Source organism: Electrona antarctica (genome assembly GCF_951216825.1).
Source record: "Electrona antarctica genome assembly, chromosome: 20".
NCBI classification, from domain to species: Eukaryota; Metazoa; Chordata; class Actinopteri; order Myctophiformes; family Myctophidae; genus Electrona; species Electrona antarctica.
The window spans coordinates 13,159,611-13,177,940 of NC_136801.1; the positions used below are offsets into that span (position 1 = coordinate 13,159,611).

Below are 18,330 nucleotides of genomic sequence, written 5' to 3' on the forward strand. Positions count from 1 at the left end.
AATTACCCCTCCAACCCCACTGTCAGCCGAGGCCCCTGGAACGGGGCCCGGGTCAATACCTGAAGTCATTAGGGGCAGTGAAACAAAAGCGAAGGAAGCTAATAAGTGAGTAGTGTGTGACTGCGTGTACACAGAGAGATGCAGTAGTAGTACCTAGAGATTTCCGTCCCTATTGCACGGTGTTTTCTTGCAAAAAGCCGGAGCTCAAAATACGTTAAAAATACATCGGCACTGCGATACATTATGAGCTTGTAGATCGTTAGTCTCAAATGGGGGAGAACCAAGCTGTGTGCCATATAGTCATTCCTCTGTAGCTTCTTTTATTTCCTACTCGTAATAAATATTCTCTTGGACAAACCTTAGATGTCCAAAACCTTACTTTTCAGGATTCAAATTGAACTGTTACTTTTGATACTTTGGTGTGTATGATCAAGTAGGGGGTTAATTTATTGGGAAGGGAAAAAAAACAAGAAATGATCACATAGTGATATTTGTCAGGTGAAAGAGGCGCTGTCTCCGTTGTCTCCCTTTTTGTCTTTGTTTCCCCCCCTATGTTGTTATTATTATGATTTTAGTAACGTGTATGTTTCTCTGTCGCAACCTTGTGGCCGTTGCGGTGCAGGCAGTGTTGGCAGAGTTCCGCGCGGTCTCCGTTTTCCCCCCATATTATTATTATTATTATTTTAGTAACGTGTAACGTGTATGTTTCTGTGTCACAACCTCGCACCCGTTGTTTGCGTTCGTGTCCCGACGTTCTGTGCGTGGTTCAATCACTGTTTTGTTGTGGCTTTCCTGCTGTCTATGCAGTTAGCTCATAACATTAGCAACTGTTTTCGCTTGGAGCTGTGGTCGTACAGTGGCTGGCTGGCAGTGGGTCATGATGGCTTAGGCAGGCAATCATACTACGTGATTTGTTGGCGGTGTTTGGCTTAGGCAGCATGACGATGATGATGACTGATGAATGAGAAGTCGCTTACATTTCATGAGTGTTCATAAGTCAGGTTTCACCTGACAAAAAGTTAAAATATGGAGATGAGGTTTCTGCCTGTCGGCATCAAATGCTATATTTGAATTGAAAACCTGAATAATTTTTTGCTATTTTTGAATTGGAATCCTGGAAAGTAACCTTTTTTATTAAATTTCAAATGCATTTAGTTATAGTTATGTTAACTTTATGAACTGTTAACATAACTACATTGGACACAAAAACATTTTAATACTAATCATTAGGTACTAGTCATTTAATACTAGTCATGAAGTAATTAAAGCAGGTTTGGAATTGTAACAGCTGAAATCAATACTATATCAGTATTCTGATTTTAACATGCGGGCCGCATTAAGTGAAGGTGGGGGCCGCATGTGCCCCCCGGGCCGCCAGTTGCCCACCCCTGAATTAAATGAATACCTGGCAGTTAATGTGTTAAGCGGTTTCCGACCAAGGATCCCACAGTGTTGATGCCTGTGTACTGTACAGGTCTCTTGTCTGTGACCTGTGATCTGTGTCGTTGTGCTTTGTGTGCTGCCAGTGTACAGTAACCCTATACTGTGGTCCGTGTCTCTGTGCTTTGTGTGCTGCCAGCATACAGTAACCCTATACTCCCTACTGGGGGTATACAGGAACAATAGCCAGAGCCACCCAGCCTTCACATGACCTTTTTGGAGGACTGAGATTTGATCCGTCAGGTCAAGGGTCACTGAGACAGGCTGAGGTCTGCAGGTGCTAAACTGTGCCACTGTTGAAAGTCCTGCCCATTTGTGGACACTCGGGATGTCCAGCTCTGTTCACCGTTGCTTGGATGACGTCTTTTGATATATTTGTGCATTCACACACAGTTTTTCTTTTTTGTTTTTTTGTTTTTTGCATGTGAGCCGTGTCTGTAAGTGACGAGTGTTGACGGTCACCACACTAGTTAAATTGGGATAGCTGTTGATGAGCCCATTTAGACCTGAGGCTGATTCTTAAACGGATTCTAAATCCTAACCTAAGTAATCCGAAATTCTATTTTTTTTTTAATTCAAAAACATTTAGCAACATCAAAAATGACATTCGGGCGTTCCCGGTTTTAGTGGTTTACAGCCTAGATGCGGCTGACCAAATTATCATCTCAGTAATTTTAATGACTTACAGTACAGGATAGTACAACCTGGGGGGGCAGCGGACTGACCTCTTGCTTCCTTCTATGCATGAGGAGTCCAAGCTGCTTCTTTTCACCTGACGGGGGGGAATTTCCCCGGCTGGACGTAGCGCGTGGAAGGAACACGTTATTCCGACCAGTTCCTTTCCCCATCAGGCTGGCCAGGGGGAGGTAGTTTAGAGACCAGGATTACTGCATGTTTTTTGTGAAGGTATCTGCCCTAGGGGACACGTGGAGAACATGCAAACTCCACACTCCGCCCTTTCGCCAACCCCGCCTCGGGTATGGGCACTGATGGCGCGGAGGAGGGAACACGCCCACAGCGTCCCCAGCGGGAATCGAACCCAGGACCTTCTAGCTGTGAGGCAACAGCACTACCGACTGTGCCATCGTGCCCCCCAGTGAACGCTATGTTGTGGTGTTTCTCTTCCAGGCCATCGTTTTGAAGATGTCCCCGGGGTGCGGAGGCACCTGGTCAGGAAGAGCACCAAGGGCCAAGTGGTGCACACGGGCAAAGACCACAAGGAGCACAAGGAGCCGAGCATCAAGACCCGCAAGCCGGACCGCACCCCACATGAGGTGAGAATCCCCCCACCACCACATCTATCTTCTATATGCACCAAGTCTCTGTACGTGTGTATGTACGTCTGTAATCCATGTATGTAACTTGAAAAGCGTTCGCCCCACCGACTTCAAATTTGACACGCGTTCCACACCACCGCAGGGACTGCAGTGCGGTGTCGAGTCCGTTGGATAGCCGGTTGTGCAGAACCAGCACAAAAGCCTCTGCCCGGGCTCTGGACAGGGCCCAAATTAGCCAATTGATCACACCTGATCACCCCCTAGATCTCCATACAGTGGAGCTTCCCTGTTCTGACATCACAATGATGTTCTGACATCCATATTTGGGCATGCCTGACAAAGAACTCCATATAACAGGGACACAGACATAATAACTGGGTGGGGCATTCATTTCCAACTTGCAACGTATAAAGTAGGCCAGAGCCCAACGGGCACCGCTCTAGTTATGATATAATTATAAAGAACTTAATTTTATCATTTTTGCCAATTTTGTGCAATTTCAGGACTACATTCACTGTGGTGAAAGTATTTCCCTGTTACTTCCTTGTAACCCACCCCACACAGACATACACACACACACACACACACACACACACACACACACACACACACACACACACACACACACACACACACACACACACACAGATCAGCTGTCAGATATGTGTGTCCTTTATGATATTGAGTTACACTGTTCGGTTACAAAATATATATATGATGAAAAAATATGGATTAATTTGTACTTTTTCCATAGTAAGCTGATATGGAGCTCATGTCCATACGGTATGAGTCAAATTGCCTGACTGATTTGTTTATGTTTGTAACACAGTTGCATGACACAATCGAAGATTTCTCTATGGGGAATTTCTAGTATAGAAATAATGGGATCCAGGGGGATAGCGACCTCTAGCGCCATACTTCAGTGCTCTATCACAGTGGTTTTCTTTTTTTAATCATCATTTATTTATTTATTTATTGATTACAGTTGTTTGACAGGAAAGGGGGAGAGAGATGGGGGGGGGGGGGGGACACGCAGAAAGGGGCGTCAGGATCGGGACTCGAACCCACGACACGCTGTCAGGCTGGATTACCAGCCCAGGTGCCTGGACCGCTCGGCCGGCCCAGGCCTATTTTGAGGGTTTTCTGACATACACAAGGACAACACTAGACAGACTTGCATACAAGACAGTGTACATCAATAATTTGATAACGTACAGATAAGATACGATACAGATAAGATAATAACAACATATAAAACAAAAACAATGAAAACAAAGAAATGAAAAATAACGAAAGAAAATAATAATTTCTAAGTGACAAGGGCTTGTGAAATGCATGTGTGCAAGTGAGGGTGAACAGTGGTTTTCAACCCTTTTCATATCAAGGTCCATTAGCGTTTGAGCCACGGACCACCATAGCTTTAGTCACTCAGCCCAAAACCTGTCTTAGAATATGTTGTTGTTGTTGAATAAGATGATGTCCACAATCTACAGCTATCTTAGTTTGTATTTCTTCACAGTAGTAGGTGTATGTATTTATTTAGAATCTTATGTTATGCTTCAAGGCTGTGGTGTCTGTCAGAAAACAATAGTTTTTTCAGTAACAATCCTGGGAAAGGTTTTCCCTTTGTTATACCCCTCGCATCTCTTTTGTGGATGAGACGGGGAGGGGGCACAATTCAAAATTAATGAATTGAGTTCTTTCCTTTCACATGTGGAAAGAAAGGGGGAAGAGAGGCGTACGTAATCAGATACGGGGAGCTCCTGAGAGAGGGAGCCATGTTTTATTTACGCACGCGCACGGACGTACACATACGTACGCGCAGATACACACACGGGCACACACCAGTGTTGCCAGATTTTTTGCCAGAGATAAGGAACCAGGTCTATTAAAACGAGCCCAAAAGAAGCACCTACTAATAGGCCACATGAGCACTTTAAACCTGAATACTGTATACATTGGCTATTTGTAAATTGCCGATCTACAAGTTCACAATTGTGAACTTTACAGGAAAAAGAAGCCCAAAGTTGCTTATAATAAGCAGATATGGCAACACACACACACACACACACACACACATACACACAGACAACAAGCCCCCTGCAAGACAGGTAATCAACAGGTCCCTGTCAGGTCAGGTGTGTGTGTTTGTACGTACTGTAGATGTGAGGGCCCGGTGTGTGTGTGTGTGTGCTGCTAGTGTCTGTGTTTGAGTCCATTCCTCTTCCGCTCCAGCCGTTACCGGTGATTTGGTACCGCTCAGCCTCGCGGCCAGAGGCCATAGACCTGGACTTCTATAGTCACATGGCTCCCCGCCAGAAGGTGAGGGACCCATAAAGCCAGGTTTGAGGTCTTGTGAGGAGTGCCTGAGTGTGTGTGTTGTTTTTCTTTTATCACAGCAGGCATGGCTGATGTGATGTGAGGCTGTACATTTGCACATTTAGTGCTGTTAGGGCTTGATGCCGTTTTGTACAGTAGGCTTTTGTGGTGGCGTTGTTTGTCTGGAGGTGTGTCCTTTAACGGCTGATTGATCAGCATGGGGTTTCTACCCATCTGTTGCTCTGCTCAGTGGAAGTCTCACCTGGTGGACAAAGTGAATATGGCAGTTTGTTATATATATTTTTTTAATGCTAGCTTTTGCTACATTTCCCCAAATCGTAACAATGACAGGGTGATGTGACTCCAATGGCTTACTTGCATCACTCTACAGGTACAGTAAGTATGCTGTGGGTACAGTGAGCATGTCAACTGTGTTTTAACATTTCAAGGAGTAGTTCACCCCAAAAAATATATACTTTTGGGGACTATATACTATTATTTTCTAGCAATTACACCCATGAAGCCTTGAATTCATGTTTTTTCTCGCATTCCTGAGCCAATATTTGAATGACTAGGTCTGTGGTCAGTAGCAGACTCTGTAGAAGACTACCGGACTACCGCTCATTAACATGTCCCAGGATTGTCATTTAACCCATTTTGGACTGGAACCCCTTTTGGTGTTAGCATTATGTTATGCTTTAGCTATTGAAAAATAGCAGATCTACAAGCTCATAGCGCGCCACTCGGCGAGTGGCGCGCTACGAGCTTGTAGGTCTGCTATTTTTGAAAAATCGAAGAACCACTGACATAGAAACAGCTTTTTCAGAAAACTGTCAGGATGTAGAAGACATTTTTAGAATCTGATCTCTGGGTCTTTAATACACCCAAAACATACTTTTGATCAGCGAAATACTAGCGTTTGGATACAGAGGAAAACCAAGCTTGCTTTTTGGTCTAAAAAGCTATTCCGAGATATTTACGTTCCAAGATGCTTCGTCCCATAGCAAGCATAAGCCAGCGGATTTTTCACTTCCGTTTTTTTTCCGGAAATCAAAACCGGAGTGTTACACAGGGAAACTGAACACAGCTGAGCACCCGGATTAATTGATATTAGGCGTCAGTGGCAATGGGGTACATTAAAGAAAGGCGTCAGGAGGCGTCACGTGGCACAGAGTGAGTTAACTCATTGACTGCCACCTAGTGGTGGCTTAGGTACTGCACTTGTGCCATGTATAGTAAGTAAATGGGAGGAGCCCTTATGTTGAGAGGGCTTTTGGCCGGAAACCGCCGAGTCAGGAAGTAACATCCGCTATTTAAATTATTGGCTTATGAATGCGACAAAAACAAAATCCACTAATTCAAGGCTTCATGGGGCGTGTAATTGCTAGAAAATAAGTCTTTTTATTTTTTGGATGAAATACTCCTTTAACGTGTGATTTGGTCTCACCGGTAAGATGTACAGGTACAGTGACACTGCTATCAAATTCCAGCTTAACACAACTGACACACAATGATCTGCCGTTTTTTTTTGGTTTGACGTCACAGTTGAATAACTTAATATTTAAGCACCCGCTGGAGTGGACCTGCATGGTGTTTTCTCCCACGGCGTCGTCCCGTTACGCCTCAACGTCTCTCCCCTCACCACGTCCTGTTCTGTCCCAGGTGTTCGTGGAGCTGAACGAGCTGATCATGGACAAGAACCAGGAGATGCAGTGGAAGGAGACTGCTCGCTGGATCAAGTTTGAGGAGGACGTGGAGGAGGAGACCGACCGATGGGGGAAGCCCCACGTAGCCTCGCTGTCCTTCCGCAGCTTGCTGGAACTACGCAAGACCATCTCACACGGTGAGAGACGTGTGTGTGTGTGTGTGTGTGTGAGATCAAGAGAGAGACAGATCCATGGCACTCGGGTGGTCACGGTGAGGTGGTAAAGTGCCTGCCCACCACCACAGAGGTTGTGGGTTCGAATCCACCGTTGTTGTACATGCGGCATTGTTGTTTGGGTCCCCCCCCATTTTTTTTTTTTTGCAACTGAATGGCTGGAAACTAAGTGGGCGATAATTGTCACTGCATGTAAATTACGTAATCCTATACGGGCTGGGGGACGGAGAACGAAGGTTCTATGTACCTCCCAGTGGCGGCTCCTCACCGGTGTCAGAAATGTGTGTGGGGCATAATCAATTGGTCAGGTAGTGACCTTAGAGTATATATGAATAGAGACGGCACCGGAGTTCTCCTCCCATCCACTTGCATTAAGTTGCTCAAAAGCGCATGAGACGATTTCACTGTGCATTCTGGGTAGGAACAGAGTGCATTCTGGGATGGATTGGGCCCAAACACATGAACGCGCTGCCGCTGACTATCATTGCAGGCATTCAGCGTTCACGTGTCATCGTGAACGTGCACAATGATAGTCAACGGACCAGCGCGTTCATGTGTTTGGGCCCACGCTGCAATATCAAATTCGGCCACTATGTCCATTTTGCCTCAGGGTTTCATCCGGGTGCTGTCTCTATTCATATATACTCTAAGGTAGTGACAGAGATAGAAGATGTGGACATAGGCGTACTGTAAGAAGTCAGACTCCAGGTGTGGGCACTTACTTTACGTACTGTACAATTGCATGTGTATAATATACAGTATTTAGGTGTGATACCACTGTTTCCCAAACAGTGGGGGACCCATTTTCGGGTTGTTATTTCCTACATTTTGCCTTAAATTATTATTTCTAAATATGTCAAATGTCACACATTTTCACTTTTCAAAAGAATGGCATAGATGAATCTTAGAAATGACCTACATGTGAAAAAACAAGAACTGATCAATTATCAGTTAATTACCAGCGGCTGCCTTATATCTCCAGAATTGTGCTATGAAATGTAAATATCTGTATTTATGTGTGTGGGCGTCAGGCGCCTCCTGATGCCTTTCTTTAATGTGCCCCTTTTGAACTGACGCCTAATGACTCCTTTAAAAAAAAAGAACAAAGTAGGGAAAGAATCTCTCATATGTGTCAAAATCACGGGGGTCCGCGGATCGGCAGTCCCCGCGGAGGCGCGGCGGTCGGCGCGGGGGTCCGTGGTTACAGTGAGTCGACTGAGACTCAAATGTGTTACTGTTAAATCAGTGGGTGTGCTCCGGTGTGCTCTGCTTTGCTGCGCTGAGGCATCATGGCGGCGGCGGCGCTCGTGCGACCGTTTAGACGATGCCATTAAAAGTGTCTGGTTGCCTAGAAAGGCAGCCAATCAGAACTACGCGTCAGTATGACTAGCATGTCGACCTGTCGTGAAGTTTTCATGGGTATTCATAGACAAGAAGTACTGAAAATATCAGATCTACAAGCAAAGCACAATTTCTCTTTTGGGTCTTGAGCTAAAGAGTTTGAGAACCATTGTGCTACAGGAGCTCATAGGCTCTCCCAATGACGTCCTGCTCTGAGCCCGGTGTGATGCTTCTCCTCCTCAGGCGCCGTGCTGTTGGACCTGGAGCAGAAGACCCTGCCTGGCATCGCCCACCAGGTGGTGGAGCAGATGATCATCTCCGACCAGATCAAGGCTGAGGACCGCGCCAACGTCCTGAGAGCTTTGCTGCTCAAACACAGGTGACCAGTGGTTGCAAGTTTCACTTTTCATAGCTTGGTTTATTGATGCAAATGATAATCATAGACGAACAAGACTAAGGACCCTATTCAAGCAATTTATTGTTCATGCCATGGTCTCTAAAGCATATGGCACAAGTGCATTTGTGTTCAACTACACTTTTGTTTGTTAGAAGGCACATAATCTGGCTGTTTACTGTTTAGTGAGGTGCAAGGCACAAAGGCACTTATAGTGGCATAACTTTCCATAAGTCTGAATTCACTTTCACTAGCTTGCTGCAGGCTTATATGACACGTACGGTATATACAGGTTGGGTTTACTGTATTTGCACATCCATTTGGTAGAAACTGGACCGCAGTACTCACAGTAGAGTTCTCATCGGGCCTGAAAATGAAGGCCCGGCCCTACAGTACCCTAACTGGGTCGGCCCGAGGCTCGGCCCGACCCTAAAAATTACCATAATGTTAGGCCCGAAAACCCGAAAAAGCCTGAGTGGAAAAAAATGCCACTATATGGCCGCGGCGCCTTGTGCCGTGGTTCAAATGTTATTGAGGCGAGTGTGAACGGACTAATCACGTTAATTGGCTGATAATGATATTCTAATGGTTTCCAGCAAGTTCCAGGGGTGAGTAAACATCTTTGAATCAAAGTAGCAGCGATCCTCTGAAGTGACGCAGTTAATATGTCCAGTTAATATGTTCCTCGTTAACAAAGTGCAACTTTTTCATCATTCACCGTTGGCTAACGTTGTGCAACAGTCCCGAACAGAGCTATACAATATTATGACAACTGTCAACTTGGCTATAATCTACTAGGCTACTGTATAGTTTACATTAATCATTGCCTCTCAAACCCACATACCACGCGTAATGTGCGCTGCCTAACCAAAAGAACAGACATACAAACAATCAACATGCCGCTCGATTGCGTGTTGACAGCTTGCAGATCTCTTCTTTTGGGCACACAATGAGGCGCGCTGCGCTACGATGGGGAAATGAAATTGCTGTACAGCGCTACGATTTGGAAACCAAATAGCTGTAGCCTACAGTGGACTGTAACATTGCTTGGTCATCATGTAACTATATTACATGTATGCAGTGAACATTAACATTAGCGCTTTCATAGTTATATGGAGCATTTACCGTGTTGACGTTGATTAGGTAATTTAGGTTATTCACCCAGCTGGGTTCAACGAGACAGCAGTGTCTCGTTAAGCCCCGACGTTTCCAAAAAAAGCTATTGCGGATGAATCGATGGTCGTATAGAACATTTAAGCATATGGCAAGTTAACTTAAGTTATATACTTTGATGCTGAGCACTAAGCAACTCATTTGGTTCGCAAACCAGAGGCCAGACAGCGGTAGCAAGTTCAACAACCACCGTTCTATTCCTTCACTTCTCTGGTGCGCTGCTGCTGCCTCCTCCTCCACCATGCAGTCCGGTCACCATGCTACTATACTGTAAACTGTAAAAGTTAATCGCCAACATTCACCAGCTCAGCCCTCTTCATAAATACATTACACAAACAACATAATTGTTATTTTTGAGTGGTGCAACCACTCCAAGGAACAGCAATGTCCGTGTTAACCTATGTGACTGTGTGTTAACCTATGTGATAACCTATGTGTGTGACTATGAGTACCAGTAGGGGCAAAAGTGGCGCTGTTGTGCCAAAAACAGAGAGAGAGAGAGAGAGAGAGAGGGGAGTTGCACCACTCAGTTGACATGGGTGTGATTTTTTTATTATAATAAAAAATTTAAAAAAATACAAATAAAATAATAAAGAAAATCACGGAAAATCACAGAGCCCGAGGCTCGGCCCGGCCCGACTAATTAGCGTGCATTTTGGGCCCGGCCCTACCCGAAAATGTCGGGCCGGGTCGGGTAGGGTCGTGTTCGGGCAGAGATTGAGAACTCTAACTCACAGACTCCACGAGGCAAAGATGACGTTTAGGTGCTTTTACCGATTACTCCAGCTCAGTATAAAAGATAAACACAAAATTCCTTGTACAACCACAGTTTGTCTTCTGTTCCAATAACAGGTTGTTCGACATCCCAAATACGTCCAAACTAGTGTCCTTTCACTTTTGCTCACGTTAAATAAATTGTAACTGCGTCTGCTGCCCAGCATAAATATCTGCATCAACTTTAGGGGGCGCTCTTTACCAAATTACTGTAGACAGTACTTTTTTTTAATACATTAACCGCCAGCATTAATTAATCCCTCGCTAGCGTATTGCCAAGGTTTTATCGCTCGTAACACTTACTTTCAAATATCCGTAATCGCATGTTTCTGTGAGAAACTGTGTGTTGTCATGACCGGTTGTTGTTGTCTCGCTCGGCGGTGGAAAAAGCTGACCACGAGTATCACAGCGCCTGCTACAGGCTGGGCCAGAAACTGCCCCCTCAATGTCCTTTCTGAGATACAGGGCTTTGAAGACGGGGCTTACAATGCAAGTGGATGCGCGCGCATTTTCAAAATGGCCGCGGCCAGTGGCTCACTCAATGTTTATGCGATAGCTTCATTAGCTACGATCCGAATTAAAACTTGGATTAAACAATACAAACCCGAGAATCTCGGGTTTGGCGGGCGAGGGTACTAATGTACACCCTTGTGTTCCTCGTTTGCGGCGGGCAGACGGTTAAAATACAAAACATTACTACTTTGGCTCTTACAACACTTCTCACCCACTGCCTGTCCCTCTCTCCCTCCCCTCCTCTCCTCTCCTCTGCTCTCCTCTCGTCCCCTCAGTCACCCGAGCGATGAGAAGGAGCACACCAGCCCGTTCCCCAGGAACATCTCTGCTGCCAGCCTGGGCAACCTCATGGCCCACCACCACAGCGCCAACCACATCCATCAGACGGAGCCCTCCGTCACAGACCCCCTGATGGGCACCACCACCATCGCGGTGGAGTCAGACATCACGCGCATCGACGTCGAGAAGCACGAGCTGCAGGTGAGGCCCCATGCGGTCGTCGGAATGAAAGCCGAACGCAACATTCATGTCTATAAGGGTCTGTGTCTGCCTGTGTGTCCAGAGCTAATCTCTCTCAAACCGTTCACCAATATCGTCTGCACAGTGCACACATACACACACACACACACACACACACACACACACACAGTCACCCACACACACCCACACACATATGCTCCAAAGTTTAACATTAATTGGTTCTGTTACACCATTAGACGTGACGTTTCGAGCCTTACTTATATATAGCTTGTTACGTAGACAGCTCTAGAATTGCACTTTATGTAGTCATAGCACTTTATAGTACACATGTATAATATATTATATAGTATAGTATGTATAGTTTACATAGATACTCCACTGTTACGTTCTTAGTCTACGCATGATTCATGATAACTACTTTTTATATATGTGATGTATGCCATGCTTTTGTTATTGCTTAATCCATTGAGACCTGGAACGCATCCATGTCACGTTAGCGTTTAACCACATTAACCATTAACCCATTTTGGGGCGGGAACCCGTTTTGGTGTTTTAAACATTGTTATAATTTAGCTATTGAAAAATAGCAGATCTACAAGCTCATAGCGCGCCACCGAGTGGCGCGCTATGAACTTGTAGGTCTGCTATTTTTGAAAAATCATTAAAATGTGCCTCAAATCTTTCCGAAAATTGTCATGATTTAGAAAACTTTTTTTTTTAATTTCGACGTCAGGCCTGAATGGGTTAATGTAAGTCGCTCTGGATTAAGAGCGTCTGCTAAATGCCTAAATTGTAAATTGTAAATTACTGGCTTACTGGGTCTGATGAGAAAAAACGTCATGTCCAATGGTCTAAAGCAGTGGTTCCCAAACTTTTTTAGCTCGAGACCCAAAAGAGAAATGAGACGTTTGCCCGGGACACAAACTAGTTCAAATCTACAAGCTCATAACAAGTTGTAAGCTTGTAGATCGGCTATTTTCACTACTGCTTATACATTTGTTTTCTAATTTATGGAATTTCTTTGATGTTCCTTTGATTTCTTCATGAAATTACTGAAAAAAACATTGAATTTGGTTGTTAATTCATGACAATTTTTGCTTGTGGGAAGGTTTTTTGAAAATGTTTTGAAAAAAACAAACAAAAAAAAACAATGTAAGAAACAAATAATATACGGATCGATAAATAAGCAACACATGGGTCCTGACCCAGTGTTTGGGAACCAGTGGTGTAAAGGAACCAATACATTTAAAACTTTTAAGCATGATGAGTGCTGACGTCATACAGTACATGACTGACATCACAGGCTGGCCACATAAAGCAGGGGTTCTCAACCCGTGGGTCGTGACCCCTCAGGGGGTCGCCAAAATATTTTGGTGGGTCCCCAAATTATATATAAAAAACTAAATGGCTGGAAAATGGACATTAAGAGTTTTACATAGTACTTGGTGCATGCATAAAGCACCAGTCCAAGATGCACATGATTCCATAGTTTGGTTTCCTCCCATGTTGTGCTTGTATTTTAGTCCACTCCAGCAGCAGGCTCAGGCATGCATCGCTCCAAGTCCAAACATGAGCTGAAACTCCTGGAGAAGATCCCCGAGAACGCTGAGGCCACGGTGGTCCTCGTGGGTGAGTTTTTCTTCCACTGGTCCAGTGGTCCCCCCCCCCTTTGTGACTGACATTTTATTTTGCCCCGTGAAAAATACCATGTCATTAAATTGGAGGTCACCAGATACTTTTTCTGAATGTGTTAAAAAAAAATGTATTTTCTCTATGAAGGTTATTGTAGCCGTCAATTTGATACAGTAGATAGGTAAATGCAAAAGCATTGATTTATTAATTTCAGGAAAGGAACGTTGTTTAGCTTTTGTTTAGATGTTTTGTAAATGATAGATAGATACTAGATATATATACTAGATAGATAGATACTAGATAGATACTAGATAGATAGATAGATATAGTGTTTTGTAATTTAAACCATTGCTAACTGGTGTTCTTGGGGTTGTTCTCAGGCAGCGTTGACTTCCTGGAGCAGCCCACCATGGCGTTCGTGCGGCTGCAGGAGGCGACTGAGCTGGACTCTGTCCTGGAGGTCCCGGTGCCCTGCAGGTTCATCTTCGTGCTTCTGGGACCCCCCAGCAGCAACATGGACTACCACCAGATAGGACGCTCCATCTCCACGCTCATGTCCGACAAGGTGAGGGTGGCTGAGGTCCTGGTGCAGAACATAGTGGGGCACATAGATACTAGTGTTCATGTTGTTGACTAAAACTATGACGAAAAGTGCCGAGTACCTTTTCATAAAAACTAAGCTATGATAACTAAAACTAAGACTAAATATATTGACTATTTCTAACCCTACGACTAAAACAAAATGTGTTTTAGTTGATATTGTTTTAGTCAATATCAACACTACAATATTGTATATGGTTGCTGTTGGTCTAGTCTCGCAACTGTTCCACAATCTCCGAATGCTATTATAGTCTCGAACTACACCTCCCAAAATCCAAGAGGGGAAGCTGGCATTTATTTATTTTATTTTTTTATTTCCTTTTCTTCCAAGCAGTAAGCTATATATGCTTTGATGATAATACTTTATATTAGGATGAATGTGCGTGAATGTAAAGATTTTTTTAATTATAATCCTAAAAGTTAGAATATGGGGGATAAGAGGTTTCTGCACCGACAGCAACAATGAAACAGGTCATTTATAACCATGGCCCCACAGTTCGGGAATCGCTGATTCAATGGCACGTTCTCTCAAAAGCCACTTTATCTTCAGCTGTCCCCTGCCTCCCAATGCTCTGCCGAGACAATCATTCTCTTGGCTTTGTGTGTGTGTGTGTGACTCGTTGCAGCACTTCCACGAGGCGGCCTACATGGCGGACGAGAGACAGGACCTGCTCAACGCCATCAACAGCTTCCTGGACTGCAGCATCGTGCTGCCGCCCTCCGAGATGGGCGGCGACGAGCTGCTCCGCTCTGTGGCGCGCTTCCAGAAGGAGATGCTCCGCAAGCGGGAGGAGCAGGGGGCCAAACTGCTGGCCCAGGAGCCCAAGAGTCTGGAGGACAAAGGTACTGTATGACGCACGTTCGGCTTGTCATCATCATCCACCTCCTAGTTTAACCATTAACCGTTGATTCATTGAAAACACGCGTCCTTGGATCCGGTGACTGGTGTTCTAACACTTTTGAGGTTTTTTCTATAACTTTTCATGTATTTTATTTTATTTTATTTATTTATTTTATTTTTGCAAAAAAAATCAATTATACAAAATAAATGAAAAAAGTAATTAGAAAAACCACGGCCCCCTCACTCATTAGAAGGACAACATCAGTCACCAGAACAAAGGACGGGTGTTTCCAATTAATCTATCATGGTTAAAACTGTGAATTTGAAGTTTGTATACTGAATCAAGCAACTTAAAAACAGTGTGGGTGGTGCAAATGGTAAAAGGACCCCAAACATGTAACTCTGAGGACCCCCTAGGGTCCCCAGACCCCCTGTTGACGACCCCTGCCATAATACATCCCCCCCCCCTCCCCCAGAAGCTCTTCTTCAGCCTTCTAAAACGTCAGACGACCCCCTGAAGAGGACGGGACGGCCGTTCGGCGGACTGATCAGAGACGTGCGCCGCCGATACCCTCTCTATGTCAGTGACTTCAAGGACGCAATGAACGCCCAGTGCATGGCCGCCGTCGTCTTCATCTACTTCGCCGCTCTCTCCCCGGCAATCACGTTCGGAGGCCTGCTCGGTGAGTAGTAGCACTACTGGTGGAAAGCTAGTGGTACTGTGTAGGGCTGTCACGACTGTGACATTTCACTTGCCGATTTAATTGCAGCACAAATAATTGTGATTAGCGATGTAATTGTGTTGAACATTGGAACATTATGAATGTTTTATGAATGACCCTATTGTGCTGAATATAAAACCAATAGAAATATCCTAAAAAACGGGGTTGTATTATAATTGGGGACTAGACTATTTGACATTGAATGTTCTTTTTCCACAATTGAGTCTTGAAAAATGGAGTCGTCTTATATTCGGCACAATACGGTATGTTTCGCTTTTAGGCTTTGTAAACAAAAGGTAAGCAAAGCAAAGCAAAGTTATTTGTTTACCCAGGGAAGTGGACTAAGCTCGAGATGCTTGTTTACAGCCACACCCTGCTCATAGAACATTTCATGGTAGGGGTTCAATGCCTTGCTCAAGGGCACTTAAGCGGTGGTCATTTTAACGTGCCGGTCCGGGGATTCGAACTAGCGACCTTCCGGTATCAAGACCGCTCCGCAAACCGTTCGGCCACCGCTGCCCCTGCCCCGGTGCACAGGACCTGCATCATTTAATAACTTTATACTAGTCGTATAAAAAACATGTATAGTGGAAATTCCCGATCTACGATGTGACATGTTTTGAGCTTGTAGATCTGCCATTTTCACTATTTTTTACAATGTTTGTGAACCTTTTTCAAATGATGATTATGCAAAAAATGATTATGTGATAATTGTTTATGAAACCGCCCTGGTGTAGTGGGCTCCGTTCAAACTGTTCAAACACATTAGGACTGAACATCGTGAGATTTTACTTTTGCCCATTTAGACCTTCTAAAGAAATGGCTTCCAAACCCTGAAAGTTTTCTGAAAAACCTACGTTTCTAAGGTGGTCTTTACACGAGAACGGTGTTCATAGGAAACGGCAAAATAAAGTATCGTTTGCTGGTGTCCCTTTAGACGAGAACGGTGTTTTCAGGAGGTGAAAACGCAACAAAGTGAGAACGCCGTTTCCTATGGTCTCCATATAAACAGGCAAAACGTCGAATCCGCAAAACTTATGACATCATGGCTCACGTTGGCTCACAACGCACATGTTTATTAGTTCCTACAATGAACAAGCCTCCCTCTTAAGCACCGCTCATCAGCGATGGTGAATGTAAAACCATTATGTAAATGAAATGCCTTTGATAGGTGGCAGGCAGCAGCGTTTATGTAGCCTAATGTATTATAAAATATATAACCATCCCGTGGCGCGCTCTGCCTGCATGCTCTGGGCTGCCTGTCTGTCACCTCAATGTTAGTAGAAAGCTAGAAAGCAGGCAGTGAGCGACGGCCACAACCCCGTCGTGGTCTGGAAGCATCATTCAAAACCCCGATAGGGTTGCGTGAATGGGGGGGCTACCTGGTTCTTCTTGTACGTGGGTGACTGGTCTATTTGGCAGCCCGTTACTGCCACCTAGCGACATTATAGCGTTTTCATAAAGTGTGCATTCTCGTAAAGGGTCAATAAAAATTGAGAACGCAACGGGACTTTGCCGTTTTATCTGGATGGTCGCCGTCTAAAAGAGGCCTAAGTCAGTGGTGCTCAACCACTTTTCCCTCAAAAATGATATGTAATTGGCCACCGACCCCAGTCTGAAAATGCGGTTCCAGGGACCCCCCAGAAGCAAAGATTTGAGTTAAAAATGTGAAAGATGTGAAAGAAAAGATTTGTGCCACATTTTAGCGACTTTTCAAAAATAGCAGCTCTACAAGCTCGTAGCGCGGCACTCGGTGGCGCGCCCTCAGTGCCGGCACTCGGTGCCGTGCTATGAGCTTGTAGATCTGCTATTTTTCAATAGCTAAAGTATAACCTAATGCTTAAAACACCAAAAGGGGTTCCCGTCCTGAATGGTTTTATCCATTGTGTGTGTGTTTGTTAGGTGAGAAGACGGACGGGCTCATCGGTGTGTCAGAGCTGATCGTATCCACGGCGGTGCAGGGCATCATCTTCTGTCTGCTGGGCGCTCAGCCACTGCTCATCGTGGGCTTCTCTGGACCTCTGCTGGTGTTTGAGGAGGCCTTCTACTCGGTGAGTTGATGGATCTCTGACAAAACCAAAATCCAATGGCCATTTTGGAAAGAACTTGGGGCCCCTTCCCTAATGGCCACGTCATTTTAGACTACCATGTCTTCACATCCAGGTTCCTCACTCGCAGACCTCCATTGTAAGAAACGGCTTATGTTAGCAGTAGCTCATGATGTTTATCTTTCAGAAACGTTGGGAGTGATGCAATGAAAAATCACAAATCAAATCCGAACATCGGACGGATGGTGATCACCACGGACAGTGCTCATAGTTTCAACTGTTGTCTGCTTTTGACAGAATTCTCCGTCAATGAATGTACTTCGATGAAACTGTCTTTCTGAAAAAAAATCTTTTAACACTGACCCACCTGCACAGAATTTCTTGACAGAAAGTAGTTCATAACCTATGTATAATATATGGTGTTTTTTTTATAAAAAATTCACCCTAGACATGTTATGAAACAAATTCAATCTTTCTGTAGAGCTGCAGATAAAACATTTCTGTTTGGATGTATGGGCTGTCGAGGCCAGAAAGTATATATATTTTTTGCCACCCGATAGGTATTCCCGCATAACATCCGGTTACGAGGTAAATTGCCAATACAAGTATTCCATTCTGTCTGGACAGTTCTGCAAAGGGAACGAGATCGAGTACCTGACGGGCCGTGTGTGGATCGGCTTCTGGCTGATCATCATCGTGGTGGTCATGGTGGCGTTCGAGGGCAGCTTCCTGGTGCGCTTCGTCTCTCGCTTCACCCAGGAGATCTTCTCCTTCCTCATCTCCCTCATCTTCATCTGCGAGACCTTCATCAAGCTGGCCAGGGTAGGAGGGCTGCTACACACTAGAGATACCTATCACCTTTTGGTTGGGCGGTTATATAAAACACTAACCCATTAA

The 18,330-nt window shown here is 44.8% G+C and overlaps 1 protein-coding gene across 4 annotated transcripts in view; it reads left to right on the forward strand.

The window, feature by feature from the left end:
* slc4a2b (solute carrier family 4 member 2b) overlaps positions 1-18,330 on the forward strand; it is an 86,048-nt gene that overhangs the window by 52,340 nt on the left and 15,378 nt on the right. For 3 of the 4 annotated variants that reach the window (XM_079489381.1, XM_079489382.1, XM_079489383.1), the window contains exons 8-18: positions 2,569-2,714; positions 4,953-5,039; positions 6,699-6,879; positions 8,500-8,635; positions 11,386-11,590; positions 13,114-13,219; positions 13,603-13,787; positions 14,449-14,665; positions 15,140-15,346; positions 17,288-17,436; positions 18,061-18,255. In XM_079489381.1, the coding sequence (XP_079345507.1) occupies positions 2,569-2,714; positions 4,953-5,039; positions 6,699-6,879; positions 8,500-8,635; positions 11,386-11,590; positions 13,114-13,219; positions 13,603-13,787; positions 14,449-14,665; positions 15,140-15,346; positions 17,288-17,436; positions 18,061-18,255 (1,814 nt within the window). The remainder of the gene's footprint in view (positions 1-2,568; positions 2,715-4,952; positions 5,040-6,698; positions 6,880-8,499; positions 8,636-11,385; positions 11,591-13,113; positions 13,220-13,602; positions 13,788-14,448; positions 14,666-15,139; positions 15,347-17,287; positions 17,437-18,060; positions 18,256-18,330) is intronic. The other variant, XM_079489384.1, reaches the window with a different exon arrangement.